A 15,439-nucleotide genomic window follows, 5' to 3' on the forward strand; every position below is an offset into this window, starting at 1 on the left:
CTAGCTCATTTCACAACTATCTAACTATTCTCTTTGTATTTATAGAACTTCCTTGCATTTTGCTCCAAATTACTCTTCACTTCCTTTTTCAGTCCCCCAGTTTCAGAAAATTAACTGACTTGTAGTTCAAGTTTCTTTTTAGACTTGTGTTTAGGCAGGGGCCTGAATCTAACAGGTACTGACACTGATATTAGCAAATTTTCTCTGTAAACTGGTATTCTTTTGGAGGAGGAGGATGTTCCATGCTTCTTTGTATATCTGTTTGCCATGGTTCTGTCATTGTCTGACCTTAGAGAAAGTTACAATTATGAATTTTTCCCCAGCTTTTCCTTCCTTAAAGACAGTTACTACATACTTTATAATAAGTTCAGGTAGAGAACCAATTACCTTTTCATCCATGTTATAGGCTAGGGATATAATGAAAATAGTGAGAAAAGGCAGGACATTCTCTCTAAAATACCATACTAATCCAACTGAGAAAGAAGGTGTCAACATCTTTTCTATGTGGAAAGACATTTTTTAAATGCTATTTTGTTGCATGTAAGACCAAATCCACAATCCACGTGAGAGCAAGACAAGTTGGAAAATTTTGTTTCCCACATTTCTGTTTATAGCAGTGCAATGCCAAAGGTTCCTAGGCCTGGTAGAAAGATTGCTTTTACCACTAAATTATGTATCCAAGTGCTTGATGAGTATCTCTTTCCTATCACCACATGAGTAGCCTTTAAACTAAGTACTGGACTTGTCTGACGAGCATGCCTGGAGTTGGTCTATTAGCTAGGATTTGGTATGAAATAGTGGCCATGGTTGCTTTCCTTCAGGAAACTAGCTGCAGAAGACTAATTTGGAATGAAAAATCCTACAAATAACCATTAAGTTTGAGAAGAAAATCCATCATACTAGGATGTATGGAAAACTAAGGTTTCTTGTAAATTCCTGATAGGGAAGAAATGTAGATCATAAACTGCATTTCTTAAAGCAAACTGTTCTGTTTGTTTGGGTTTTTCTCTAACTGTTATTGTTTTCTCTAGCTGTTATTGTGAATAGAATTAAGCTCTTCTAATAACAAGCAAGTAACACTTGTTTCATTCACTTCTTCACTCACAGAGTTCATTCACAGGCAATGATCAGTGTTGGTTGGACAATATTCTGGAACTAATCCCAGCTGTACACTCAGTTTCAAGGACCCATACTGGCACTCCAGAGAATTCTCAGGAAATGTCTGGAAAGTTCCTCAGAGGGTCTTACTCTTCACCACCAGGCATCAGCCACTGCTGTCTCCAATATGGTCCAAGGTACACAATCCTCTCTCTGCTGATGCTTGCGGGCACTAGAAACTCTGACCCAGTGATCTCTGTGTTCAGTTCTCACAAATGCAACAGGACTGCTAAGGCTTATCAGTCCTTGAAAGCTTTCACTAATTAACTTCTCATTAAGCATATTTCCTGGGTTTGGCCTATTGTTTTCTGGTTGCCACTCCTTTGTCCAAAATTACGCATCCTGTGAACCAATTCAGACAGGCCAGACAGGAGGGACCTTTATGGAAAGTGGATTAAATCTCTTTAATCTACTCAGTGCTGTGAGAATCTCAGCTGAAATACCTTATCTATGGTGCAGTGAGCTGTCAGAAGGACCTACATACCACAGCACAGGGTCTAGGAGGGAACAGCAGATGGGATGAGGGATCTGGAAGATGTAGCCAGTGAAATGCGAAAGGAAGAGCTATCAGCAAATATTGAAAGGAGATATGAAAAAGCTGTCAATATGTAAAATCTGTCCCAGAAACTTCTAGTGGAGAACAGCACATGCAACACTTTCATTAGACAATTATTAGGGTAAAACCTTCAAATGTAAAGATAAAGAAGCAATGTGACAGTTTCACAGATTGGTGAAGACCATTTAAGAACATGCTTGACTAGGAAAAGTGAATGCTCATTTGTGTATAAAAATTTAAGCGTCCTACATCTCCTTCCTCTTTTTACTATTATGATAAATTGTTCGGTTTAAGAAGAGATACACACATACTTTTACTTAGAATCAGCCTTTTAATTCCCATTTAATGAACCAATGCAGAATAAAAACTTATTTACATATATTTCATACACACACAAAATGTTTTAACTTAAACACAATTAAAACCTGTCAAAAGGTTAAAATATCAAAAAGTATCAAATTAAATAAGGACATCCACTGCACTAAGAGCTTTGAGGCATTTGGTTGTTTGCATTTGGCATAAGACACTTGGAAAGTAAAAATTAAAAACACCTGTATGTGAGCCTCTTTTAGGGTTTATGAAGCCTGAGAATGTACCAGTAGACCAGTATGAGATGCAATGTCATCAGCTCCATCATGATGGAAGTCTTGAATGAGACTCAAAGGTTTAAAACAGACTTGGACAGGAAGAATTTGGTTCGAAATTAGAAAATACTTTCTCAAGGTAAATTTCATTGGGCTTTGAAAAAATGGCCTAAAAAATTAATGAAATCTACCCTGGCATCGGAGACATCAAGAATACTTTTATGTAAATGTTCAGGTGTGAATTAAGTATAATTTCTTTTTCCTTCCCACCCTTTTGCAGCATTCTTTGAGAACACTACTTGACTGTTTAAATGATAAACCACTATATTCAGAATACATTCCCACCTCCTATAATAGTTGATCTTTCAATGCATGTGTTACAGAACTACAGCAGCAGAAATACAATTTACACTTTGCTTTTCATCAGTCATAAACAGAGGAGGAAATTATGTTAATTCTGATATTATGGGCAACACAAAGAGTTTCTGTGGTACCTCAGTAGCAAAGAGAAGGCATGGACCCACAGCACTGGAGCATGTTGCCTGTCTGAGGCTAGGACCTGGTCTTCCTTCAAACAGGGATGTGACCAGGTGAGCTTGGACATCTTGTCCAACCTATGCAATTCTGCCAGTCTGTGCTGGAGATCAACAGGACACTTTCAGGATACTTATAGGTCTGGATATACTTTCTGGAACATGCTAAGGACCATATTCTCACAACTGAATATGGTGAACACAGTTCTTGTGCCTAAAGATGATGCTGGATGTGCGCAGAGACTGGAGCTGCCTGAGTGTTGGCTGACACAACACAGCTCCAGGTCCATGTGAAAGTTCAACAACCCTCCCAGGTACTAAAGTTTGTGAGCAGATCTCTGCATCTGCCTTGCAAGTTTGCTTGTTCCTGCTAGTAGAGAAAGCAAGAAGCACCCCATGCAAAATTAAGTAGAATTTCCATAGGAGAAAATTGCTTTCCTTAAGAATTGTTTTATACCAACACTTTAACTCTTTTCAAAATGAAGCTGAAGATTACCCAGCCTATTAAATTGTTGCCTGCTCATTTTCTTCAATATTGGTCACAAGACAATTTGATTCCTGAGTTCCAAGGTCACCACGGTATATGGCATTGTCAAACCCAGCTGTAAACATTTGTCGATCACGTCTTCTTTTATAGAAACAATACAATGTGAGGCCAGTGCCAGCTAGCAGAACAAATATCAACATAAAAATCATCCCACCTAAACTACTTGATGATGAAGCAGCAGCTTTGTTCATTGATGCTGTGGAAGACAAAACAGAACAATTGCTACAAATGCCCAGAGACTGCTGTTGCACACAACAAATATCTCCCTAAGTAAGCAACTGAGTTAAAAGAAAAGTATGGAACAATCATAATAGCAGTTAAAATTGATGCATGTTCCAGGTAAATAATGCAATATTTGGCTTAATCTCTTCTAAGGAGCATTATATTGTACTATACATACAACTTGTAAGAAAAAAAAAAATGAAGACATCCAGTTTGAGAGAAGTGTTCTCATTTTAAATATATCTAATATATAAAAATAGAATAATCATGACAGTTAAATGGGTATTTAAGAGAAAGTTTTTGGAGGAAATTCCATGCCTATAAACCTATTGAAATTTTTGTCTATTGGGCCTAAAAGAAACCAACTTACCATTATTGACAGGTGAATCATGGGTTGGCTCAACTTCAGCAACTTCAAAATTAAAAAATATGTATATTACACAGTTTGAAAGTAACAATTCAATGAAATAAATACTGCATACATAATTTTTACTTTGTGTTCATAACAAATTTTAAATAATCATAGAATCCCAGAATGGTTTGGGTTGGAAAAAGCTTTAAAGATCACCTAGTTCCAATGCCCCTGCCCTGGACAGGGACACTGCTGGCAGGAGCTCAGTAACTGTGTCCTGCTTCCCCTCAGCTTACCTATCAAGAAAATATCTGCCTTTCTTCTCAGCTCTCTCTAGTTTAATCATCTGTTCATCATCTACTGCTCCTTGCACTCTAACTATATTATCCATGAGTGTTCTCTGCACTCTCAACAGATGATTTGTCCTTCCCTACTCTAGTGTCCAGTAAATGCCCAGAAATCAATGTCTTTAAACTGAGGGGAGAGAACAGTGACTCAGATTATTCTCCAACATTATTTCGGATTATTTTTAACAGAAATTACTTTGGCTTTGATTCATATGCACATCCATCAGCAACAATGCACGAACTGTACCCAGTGCCTAAACGCTGATTGCCTGGTGTGTATTAACCAGTACTTTGGAAAGAACCCAATGCACAGAAATTCAGAACTTACTTTTGGGGACTTTGCAAATAAAGTTCTGGTCAACAGAGCAGTAATAGGTCCTCCAGGTTCCGCTTGAGACATCCATGTCCACACAGTATTCATCAAAAAGTACTGTAGGCTCTCCTTTCTCCCAGTTGACATATTCTACTGCACTTCTGTCCATCCATATCCACTCTCCTAAAATCAAATGTATTACCTAGTGAGTGAATGAAGTGGAGAATAACATCTAGTCTGCTGATCACTATGACATATCAGATCAGATCAGGAATTTTTTAGTTGATTAAATTGGTATCACAGAGCACCCATTTCTCCCTCCAGAGCACTTATTTCTCACTCTCTTAACTGCCAGAGCTTTTCAGGCAGGAGTGTACCAAATGCAAATGCTCTCAAACTTAACTTCATTAGCATTCACAGCTGTCAATGATGTAAGGAAGCCCTGTCCAGCTACCCAGGGACCTTTAGCTGAAGCCTGCACCCAGGGCTGTGCTTGGGATCCTTAAGAAAAGCAGAGCACCTGTACAAGCCAGTATCAGCAGTGCAAGCATAGAGAATGCTCAGGAGATTTTTATTTTTTTAATGTGTGTATTCAAGATCAGAAAATAACTGCATTATGAGAGCTGGATTAATTAATTATCTTTGGAAATTGAATTAGCTCTCTTGATTAGTCATCCCATCTCCTGTTGACAGTCAAGCATCTCCCATCAAACGGGACTAATAGCACTCTTCTCTCCCTCACCACGCGCTTTTTGGTACATCCAGCTGCCTCAGAGCCCCTTCCTGTGTCTCTCCCTGCAGCTGCAGCTCCCTCCTGCCCCTGCTTGCACAGCCTGGAGCACTGGGCACTATCAGGGACTGGCCAGGAACAGGTCACTGCTTCTGTAGTGCTCATTTCCAGCTGGAACAGAAGAGCCTGGCCCACCACTGGTGGGGGTGAGACACAGACTCGAGCAGAAGTGAGTCTAGACTCACTCTGGAGGTTTACCCTTAAAGTTTGCCAAGAAAAACTGGATTCAGAATTTCGATGATATAGAGTACAGTGTCAAATTTGATATTACAGCAGTTTAAAAAACAAACAAACAAAACAACCACATTAAATATATCTGGATTAAAATGAAAGGGTCCACCAAAAATTTATGGAAAAAAACATTGAAATTTAGATTAATAAATTTTTCTTGGCAGCTCATATAAGTTACGCCCTGTGTCGTCTAGAAATAGATTTTAATTTAATTTAACTCATCATTTAATGACAATACACCATTTTTCTTAAAATACTACAGTGGTTAAATGTCAAGTTATTTGAGTCAAAAAAGGTAATAAGAAACATTTTTAGTCAACTACTGCAGTGTTAATCTAAAACCTTTTACAGACAAGCTCTGATTGCAACAGAGATACAGAAAGCATAGATCCCTTGGTGGTTTATATTTTGCATATTTTAGCAGAAAAGCTATTAAATATTAATTAGTTTTTTTACATATTATTTATTAATTTTTAGCATATTGGGTCTATTATGTAGTATGTTAGTAGTACTTAGTATTCACTCTGTTTATTTAGTATCTATTTTCATCTCAGTATACATTGTGAAATAAATACCATCAATATTTTTGAACAATCCTATCCAAAACTTTCTGAAGTCACTTGCAAGTGGAGACAAGTAAAGTAAGAGAAAATTCATTTCAGCCGAATCTTCAATGGAAACCAGAGAGGCACCTAAAAATATCAATTAAATATTACATATAATGTCAGTAAGATTGTTCATTTTAAATTAATTATCTCAATTAAAAAATCATTACATGCTTCATGATCAGCATTGCCATATAGTAAAAATGCTTGATAATAAATTTAAATTAGGTGTAACTTATAATTGATACACACATACTCACATTGCATATTATCTTTTGGCTCTGGATTAAGAAGTCAAACACATAAAGAACCTCTAAAATATCGTAATAAAAAAGGCACTTACCCATTTGAATACACGCCATGGAAGCATCAGGCCAGCTTTCCTCAGAAGCGGTGTGAACATAGTAACAATGCCCACGGAAAGGAATCCAGGATCTCCCACGCTTCGGTTCAGGACACCTCCCCGGCAGCTGTGGTGGTTCACTAGGGATTAACTCTAAGAAGAAAACAAACAGGTTTCAGTAGAGTTTCAAAATCCAAGTGAAATATGTACCACATATCAGCCCTACAAATAAGATGTCTATTCCTGGAAAAGGAATATGGTGGAGATCTAACTAATTATAAAGTGTTGAATTAAGCTTGACAAACTAGTAATAAACTATTCTGGTTGGAGCTGGTTCTCTAGTCTGTTAAAAGAGGCAGTCTACACCAGTTCAACTGCAATTGTCTTCAACATGGCAATTTTTACCTAAAACCTGTGAAACAGAATGAGGAATGAGTCAGCATACATAAGGGATCTGAACACCACAAGTCTGTGGCTTGTGTCTAGCCTGTTTCTAGAAAAGTCAGACAGAGAGGTTGTTTGCACCTGCCTTTGTGCAGCATACATCTTAATCAATGTACAAGCAGAATTTATAGCCTGTTGCATCACCTGATTAAAACCAAAATAGTGCTTAAATTAGTATAAAATTTACTGTGAATTTTGGTGCAGAAATGATGAATTTCTTATGTAATTTGAAACATGTTCAAAAACTGCATGCAATATTTGAGTGCTAAAGTATTTGAGCAGAAGCAAGAGACCAATAATTGATTTGGCTCCTACACTGACAGAAGTTTCTTAACTCAAAACATTTCAAAAGACACTTTTAAATATATAAGTTTATCATTAATATATTTCTAGTTAGGCTACAGGTGATTGATTCTGTAGTTCTTGAAAAACAAGGATGCAAAAAACCACTGTGGCATGTGACATGAAATATTGCAGCTGTCTTTATAATGTGCATCTGTTGACTGGCCTGTGAAATGAAATATCTGGAAATCACACAAGACAGACTGTACCTGAGAGTTATTCCTTTAAAAAAGCAAGAGTTTCTCACAAGGCATACACTCTCTATCACAACCTTTGCATATGTGGAAAAACTAAATTCAAATAAAGACATTAACTCAAATTCCAGCCTCCCAAATCACATTTGTCCTATTCAGAACTTACCATTGGATTGCTTACAGAGAGATAAAAATGTTTCATTGCAAGATGCTGTCTTCCAAAATCCATCCAAATCTAAATAGACACAGGCTTTGTTTTTATTTGGTTCTCCACTGGCCCAGTTAAGATACCTGCTCCTCCTTCTATCTGACCATAAGTACTGGCCACCACTCTAAAAGTAAAACATAATTATAATTATGTCATACACAAGAATTAGATTGGAAGAACATTAAGATTGCACTTGAATTTATGCAAAAATTAGGAAAAATTTAGAATCATGACTTCTTGCACAAGATTATGTCATGAATATGTAAGAAACTGGTCCACAGTCCCACTCTCCACAGCAGGTAGAGCAGTGTTCCTACAGATGTTAGTTTAGCATGCAGCATGCATTATTCAATTCACACCATTTTTCTTATTCTTTAAGTGGGCAAAGGGCCTTGAGGTAATAAAATGTGATTATACAGATGAAGATTTAATCAAATGTGTCTGATATACACACAGATCAAATAAAGACTGCCAAGAAACTATTGTCAGCATTTCTCTAACATAGGCTTCTTTAGGTACCTAGAAAGCAAAGAGAAGAATCTGAGGTTTCACTGGAGCGAGAAGACCTGGCTTTCCTTGTGGCTGGACCACAGACCCATGGCACCCATGCCAACTGCACTTGTGGTAAGTTTGTGGGTCTTGCATGGACCAGCTAGCAGAGATGAGCTAAGCATGTATTTTGCCGGGGGATTTCACCAGTGTTTGCAGAGGGTGACTGACATTAGTCACACCCATGGCTTCTGTCACCCCATCCTGTGCAGCACAGATCCTTCCTCCCATCCTGTTCTTTGTGCCATTTCCTTTCCTGTCTGCTTTGAGCCTCTTGGCCAAGTTTCATTCCAGATTCCTGTCTAGTCCCAGTTTCCCAGTGCTCTCACTCAGGTGCAGGTCCAATTCCTCTCACATCAGCACCTATGCCCTCTCTCATACCGGTGTCCCACCAAGCTCTTGCTCTACCTCTCTCCACTTGATTTCCTCCTAGCTTCAATTCCAAGCATATTTTATTTATACATGTTCTTTTTTGCAAGCCTCTGCTGATGTTTCTCATTTCAGACCTTTCCACTCTTAGCTGAGTTTGTTGTCAGTTTTACTCAATGCACCAGCTTTAGCTCCAAAAGCAAGCCTAAGGAGCCTTTGTTGCCAGAGCCCTGCTCTTTCCACTATTGCCCAACACAAGCTCTTGTACTGCTGGGCTGTGAATTGAAACAAAAACTTAAACACACAGAGAAAGAACTATTTCTAACCCATTTCTTTTTCTTTGGTGTGTTCCCCAATGTGCCTTCAGAAACAGCAGTGCTCCACCACAGGAGTTTGCAGTAGACCATGGAGCAGGAAGTGAGAACTTCATCACCGCTTTTACCACTGAAGCCACTCAGTGCTGCAGCTACATCCTTGGTGGCCTTTGAAGTGTGGGCTGTGGCAGCTCTTGTTTACACCATGGACAAACATGTAAATGTGTAAATCCCCTCAATGGAGGGAAGTCAGGAACCTCTGCAAGGTTTTGATTCCTGCCACACGTCTGTGGATCTGACCAATAGCTCATCTAAGGTATTAGTGTGACTGTCACAAGCAGATGGTAGACTCACGATGTTGCTGTTAAGGCCAATCCATACAGGCTCCCCTTGCTTTAATATCTGTAACCACAGGAAAGATTCAGCATAAGGGTCCAGGATACTGGCCAGTTCTGCAGACTGGTCCTTGCAGTACTTCTCTGCTTTTTCCCAGCTCATTTTGTAGTTGACGAGCTCATAGCGGTCATCACCATAACTGTTAAAGCCAAACACTGGGTCTGTGGGTTGGGACTGCGGCAATTTGGGGTCTGTAACAAGCAAAAGAACAACCAAAAATACAACTTTATGTTGGCTTAGATTTGTAACAATGAGAGAAGATCTAGTATATTGGAGTTGTCATGTAATTAAGAGAAGCTGCAATAACAAATTAAGATATGTCTAAAAAATCCCTGCAGTGATGAAAGCCACATTTTCATGTACTGTGATAAAATTTTGTTAGAATACTCGTTAGAATGATCTTTTAGCATAAGTATCCGGAAATACACCAGGACCAGACCTACCTAAACCATATTGTACCAATATAGGGCATTAAAGGGAACAATTTCTTCTATTTTCCCATTATATGTTGGCATTTGTTACATTTCTGACAAGGAACAGGGTATGATAAACACACCATGAGGAGAAGGATGTGACTACTGCTGCTGAAATGTGACTACTCCTGCTGAAATTGTCTGAGAAAGAATGCAAAGGAAATCAAGAAATGCAGTTTCAAAAAATAAAGAACTTGCAGTGGTTTTAGTATACTGTTAAAAATTTCAGTTTTGAAGATGTAAAGACGGTGTACTCAGCAACCTTTGATTTCCAAAAGTAGTAAACTACATGATGATACATAGATATATTTTTTTATTATTATTTTATTTACTGGTCTAGTCTTTGAAATAGAAAAAGTTAAGAGATTTTCTCTAAAAAAAAAGATGTGTGATCATTTTGTTAAAATTGTCCATAATGCATGTGATTGATACTGCCATCAATTTCAGTTAGGATAGGGCAGAATGACAGGAAAGTCACTTTTAGCACCAGTTTGAAATTACCACAATAAATCTGGTCTACTAAAAAGTAGCAAAAGAAAACTCACCAGAATTTTTTTGGCAGATGTAACTTTTGCTTGCTTTACATCCTTCATCTTTCCATTTTCCTGCCTGTTCAATAGGGTTCTTTATCAAAAAGACACAATCATCCTACAAAACAAAGGAGATTAACAAGAAAAAAAGATGTGGGTAGGTAGGAAGCATTCCTACTTCTTCTGAATACACATAGAGAGGAATCATATGAAGGTCATAAAATTCATACAACCAGTGGTTAGGCACATTATATGGCAATAAGCCTTTGCAATCTAGGGAAGCCTGTCCTTGGATGACAGAGGGATTTGCAAAGCACAGCACAGAGGGAGAAGGATGTGTCTGGGACCATCTGGGTGTTCATAACTCTGGGCATGGCCCTGTATGTGAGTGCATGTGTGTGCCAGGTCTGGCCCACAGGTCTGTTGCTGTTTCACTGGAAGTTATGGAGAATTGCTCCTCAGCACTGAAGCTTCGCTGGAGAGCTGAATTCCTCCTTCTGACCCAGTTCAAGACTAAGAAGCAAAGTGGTCACCACAGCAGTAATGTAGAGGTAGTTTGTTAGAAACAACTTTTTGTGGGAGACACCTCCAGCACTCTTTCTGCTGCACTTTGGATCCTTTACCTTCCTCCTTTCCTCCCACAGCACGAGAAGATGTGGCTTGGCCTCCTGCAGGAGGAGGCAGTAGCTGCCCCACCTCACCTCAGTGTAACCTTTTACTACCTCTAAACCCCCTTCTGGCAGCAGCCCAAGTCCTGTCTGCAAGAGAAAGAAGTTGTATGTGTTGTGATTTCTGGAGGGGAATGGTCACAGCCTTCTGCAGAAAGCATAGGCATGTGTGAGATGGGGAAGCCCTGGAGATCCCCAAACCCAGCTCTAGCCTGATGGTAGCTGGACCTCAAAGAACTTTTTTACATTTTAACTGAATGCAAAGCAATTCTCTTATGAAAGGAGAAAAACTTGGTAGAGCTAGTGCAGGAGTGTAGAAATAATACTCCTGGGTAGTATTCTACATTGGCCATTTCACAATTACTGAGTAACATTAAGTTTTGTCTAACAATTACGCACAACAAGGTATAGAGATGCCAGAAATCTCAAAGCACAGAAAAAAGATTTTCCAAAATGAAGATTAGGGGAAGATAAAAATTAGAAAGGAAGACCCAGACTCCCTCTTTTGGGTATCTCATTCAATGCATTTATCTTGACAGGCTCAGATCCAAGAACTTATCTGAGTTTTTTTCATCAAATCTAAATAATACTCATCACATCCCAAAATTATATAGTTTATGCTATGGTTAAATTGAATATCCTGATGAGTCATGGTAAAGTGAGGGACATTGTTCACTTGTCTGAGTTTTGCATAGTTCTTACAAACCTCTGTCTGGACTCGTACAGAACTATGACAAATAAAGAAGCTGAAAAAATGTGTGTAGATACATTTCCCACATGGCTACTCTGCTTTTAAAAAGCAATGAGACCACTAAAAATCTTCATAGAGGAAAAGACAGAAAGATGATAGTGGCTACATACATTTTGTTCGTCTCCCCAATTTGTCATGTTTAAGTGACAAACAGAAATGGATGCTTACCATACTATAATAACTTCGGGAACCTTTTGCCCAATTTGTATAGTCTACTGGGCTTCCATCTGTCCATAAGTATGTGTGCTCCTGATTTATGTCATTCAGTCCGATCCAAGCATCTGTTGCAGCATTTTTTAAGAGGGACATAAGGAAAGCTGAAGGGAAAAAAGAAAAGTTGTATAAGGAAGGAAACTGAATGCACTCTTCCCCAGTGCTACAACTTTAGGGTGCCTGGAACCAGGTTGATGAGTTTTCTCTTTATAATAAGGTGCCAAACTTATGAAAAAAGTAAAATTAATATATATTAATAGATGTTTAACATCAGTTATCTGAAGTTAAAATTGGAAAAAATATTTACAAATTCAAAGATGGGTAAATCTTTAACAAAACAGGAATTTATTTGTATGCTCTTCTATGTTATTCATCATCTGAGGAAGCATGGAAAAATGTTCTAATGTATTACAGAAGTTAATATGAGTACACTAAGCCTTCGCATGTAGAAAATGAGTCCATTGAGTGTGCACTCCCTTTTCTTCTTTGGTTAATTCTTTGTTAACCTGACTTAATAACTTCATTTCTAAACAGGCATAACACCAAAAAAAACCTTACTTAGTAGCCAAGTATGTATGAACCAAGTATGTATGAATTTGCAGAATGCCAGATGCTGATCTCCTTAGCTCCTGCCTAGACTGACTTTCCATTAAAATAATCTCTTTGCTACAGAAAAGAAGTTTAAACCACTAGCACTGATGGAGTGATGGTCCATGTGCATCCCCCAGGACTTGAGGCAGCACATCTCCCAAGCAGTCATGAGGCAACACGCTCTTAAAACATTTGCTGAGCAGCAAGAGCAGCAGGTGCTGAGGTCCAGCAGAGCAAGGGCAACAGGGGGATCTGGAGCTTCCTGCTGCCTGAGGATGTGTCCTCCACTGACACCCACAGCATTTGGCTCAGCAGCTAGGTGTCTCATGATTTGGGTTTGGATATTACTCCTTTTGTGTGCCAATTTGGCATAGAATCATAGATTGACCAGAGTTGGAAGTGACCTCAAGGATTAGCTAATTTCTTTAAAAAAAGGGAAAAAATGGACATTTAATTATATGACAAGCCTCTAATGAAAAATTATAATATTTCAGCAGTACATCCTATGTTAACCTCCAAACTATGATTTTAATAGTTAATCAAGCCACTAAAACACTATTCAAGCATTTTTCCACTCAAGAGTTCATTCATTCACCATAAATTGTATTAATATGGAATAAATAATTGCATATGTGGCAGAAACTCTAACATATTTTTAAAATATTTTTATCATGGTGGGTCATCAGAGTCAAAACATTGGTATTTTATACCTTGCTCTTCTTTTTTTGATATAGTAGCCAGATTTCCTCCAAGATCAATGCAGTTATTTCGTGCAGCATGCCATGTCAATGTGTCATTTTCATTGAAGCCAAAGACTTTGAAGCACTGAAAAAGGAAAACGTGCCAAATCTGAATCTAGACACTATTTCAATTTCTGATAAAAACATCTGTTTGTAACAAACAAATTAACTGGAAATTTTAAATGCAAGGGGAGGTTAGCTAATTGACTAGCACTTTCTAGCTTGTCTTTAGGTTTAAATAACAGAGAAGACCTGTATTAGAAAATGAGTATAAAGCCCAATACTTTGGCATATACTTAAAAGAAGGAATATTTCAGTCTACTGATCTCAGCAGAAATTGCACTAGACCTTCTGAGCACCATTCTGAAATGTGACCGTGAGAGAAATGCTGAAGAAGACCTCAGAAAACAAAATAGGATAAGACTTGTTATTGGAGCAAAATACCTCATCTTCTGTTGTACTATTTCTGAAACCAGATTTGGCTCTCCCAGGATAATCACAGAAAGAAAACTATTCTGACATAGTAAAGAAAGCCATGAATCTATCATTTCTTGTAATATAGAGATAATATCTTATAGTAAGCTATTGCAATACCTTGTAATATCTTATGAGGTTTAAGTCATTAGACAGCTTTGTCAGAGTCAAGCAACCCAAATGTGCTACCAAAAGGAGCAACTGAGAAGTTAAGCCGTCAGTTTGTGGAAAAATGGAGATAAAGGGAAGATGGTCAGAAGTGGTGCATAAGCACTCAGGGAAGAGTCAAAATAAGAGCCTTTGAAGCTCCTCTTCCAGGTGGTGAGGAAGAGAGAGAGATTTTAGCTTGAGAGAGTGCCATGAAATGGAAAACACTAAGTTTATGACTTTTCCTCAGGACTGAGAGAAAGAGGGAAAAGGAAGATAGTAGCCAGTGGATCTCAAAAAAAGAATCTCTATCAAACCAAAAAATTTTTGCTAAACCAAAGGGAAGACAGACAGAACTAGACAAAACAATATTATTGAGAATTATCTTCATTACTAGGTGCATTCTAATTATTAGTATTGTAGTGTACACTGTTGCTTTATGCTCTTTATAGCTTCATTAATGAGAATCTAAAGATTTTTATCATATACAGTCTCTTATCCTGTAGTTTTGTCCTTTGAGAATGCTAAGATTGATTGCACCAAATCTTATAACTGTATTATTTAAAAGCCTTAAATTGTTTGGTTATAGAAAAATCTGATAAATTTGTTCAAGTGAAGGTGCCTTGGAGACTTCGGAGTCATTGCACAGTAGGCAAGGGATGAGTAAGTGTCCAGGCAGCATGTGAGAGCCAGATAAGCTCAGTGCAGTAAATGAGAACATACATATTTGCTAGTGTTTTGTGTTTCCAAAGATAGGTAAGCAGTTTCCCTCAAGTAGAGTTGCTGTAAGATGTCTTGTAGGTCTCAAGATCTCCCTCAGAACTGCTGTGGTCCCAACAGAGGCCGTAATTTCTCTTTCAGGATTTGTAACTTTAAGGTCTTTAAGTACACACAAACAGAACAAATTTGTTATAACTAAAAACCCTGCTACAACTGAAAAACTGATTCAAATATATTTCTCATTCTGCCCTTTAAAAAATACAATATATTGACATTCCATGCTTCACCTTGTTATCAAAGAGGAGCCAGTCTTCCGTACACCCACCCTTTGGTGGTGGTGAAGTGGGAGCAACAGTTGGACGAACAGTATTGTTAAGCCTTTCACAGATGAACAACTCAACACTGCCACAGTTGATATCATTCCATGTACCTGAAAGCAAATTAGTATTAAAACAAAACAAAATGCAACTGAGACTGAGATGGAAAGTGTCCTTTCCTAAGGAAAATCTATTGTAGGAAGTAAAACTGGTTACAGCATTTGTATTTCTGTCCCCCAGGAGCAATAAGTAATTGCATGTCTGTTTCTTTGAAATATTCAGGTTTTCAGCAAAATTTAGAATATAAATAATTAATCTAGAAACAGACCTATTTCAATATTGCAAAACCATAGCATTGACAAAGGGAGATTTAGTTCAAATGCTTAAATTTCTGATGTCTGTGAAGTCTCTGGAAACA

At 38.0% G+C, this 15,439-nt stretch overlaps 1 protein-coding gene across 1 annotated transcript in view; it reads right to left on the reverse strand.

Moving 5' to 3' along the window:
- Positions 1 to 2,025: 2,025 nt before the first annotated feature.
- The window catches only part of LOC117003434 (macrophage mannose receptor 1-like), a 31,037-nt gene continuing 17,623 nt past the window's right edge, over positions 2,026 to 15,439 (reverse strand). Inside the window, exons 20-30 of the mRNA XM_033073407.1 lie at positions 14,992 to 15,134; positions 13,334 to 13,448; positions 11,988 to 12,136; positions 10,416 to 10,518; positions 9,356 to 9,588; positions 7,728 to 7,893; positions 6,582 to 6,734; positions 6,209 to 6,325; positions 4,628 to 4,795; positions 3,971 to 4,012; positions 2,026 to 3,574 (exon numbers count right to left, since the gene is read on the reverse strand). Of these exons, the coding sequence (XP_032929298.1) occupies positions 3,336 to 3,574; positions 3,971 to 4,012; positions 4,628 to 4,795; positions 6,209 to 6,325; positions 6,582 to 6,734; positions 7,728 to 7,893; positions 9,356 to 9,588; positions 10,416 to 10,518; positions 11,988 to 12,136; positions 13,334 to 13,448; positions 14,992 to 15,134 (1,628 nt within the window). The 3' untranslated portion in view covers positions 2,026 to 3,335. The remainder of the gene's footprint in view (positions 3,575 to 3,970; positions 4,013 to 4,627; positions 4,796 to 6,208; positions 6,326 to 6,581; positions 6,735 to 7,727; positions 7,894 to 9,355; positions 9,589 to 10,415; positions 10,519 to 11,987; positions 12,137 to 13,333; positions 13,449 to 14,991; positions 15,135 to 15,439) is intronic.

This window comes from Catharus ustulatus, chromosome 1 (genome assembly GCF_009819885.2).
Source record: "Catharus ustulatus isolate bCatUst1 chromosome 1, bCatUst1.pri.v2, whole genome shotgun sequence".
NCBI classification, from domain to species: Eukaryota; Metazoa; Chordata; class Aves; order Passeriformes; family Turdidae; genus Catharus; species Catharus ustulatus.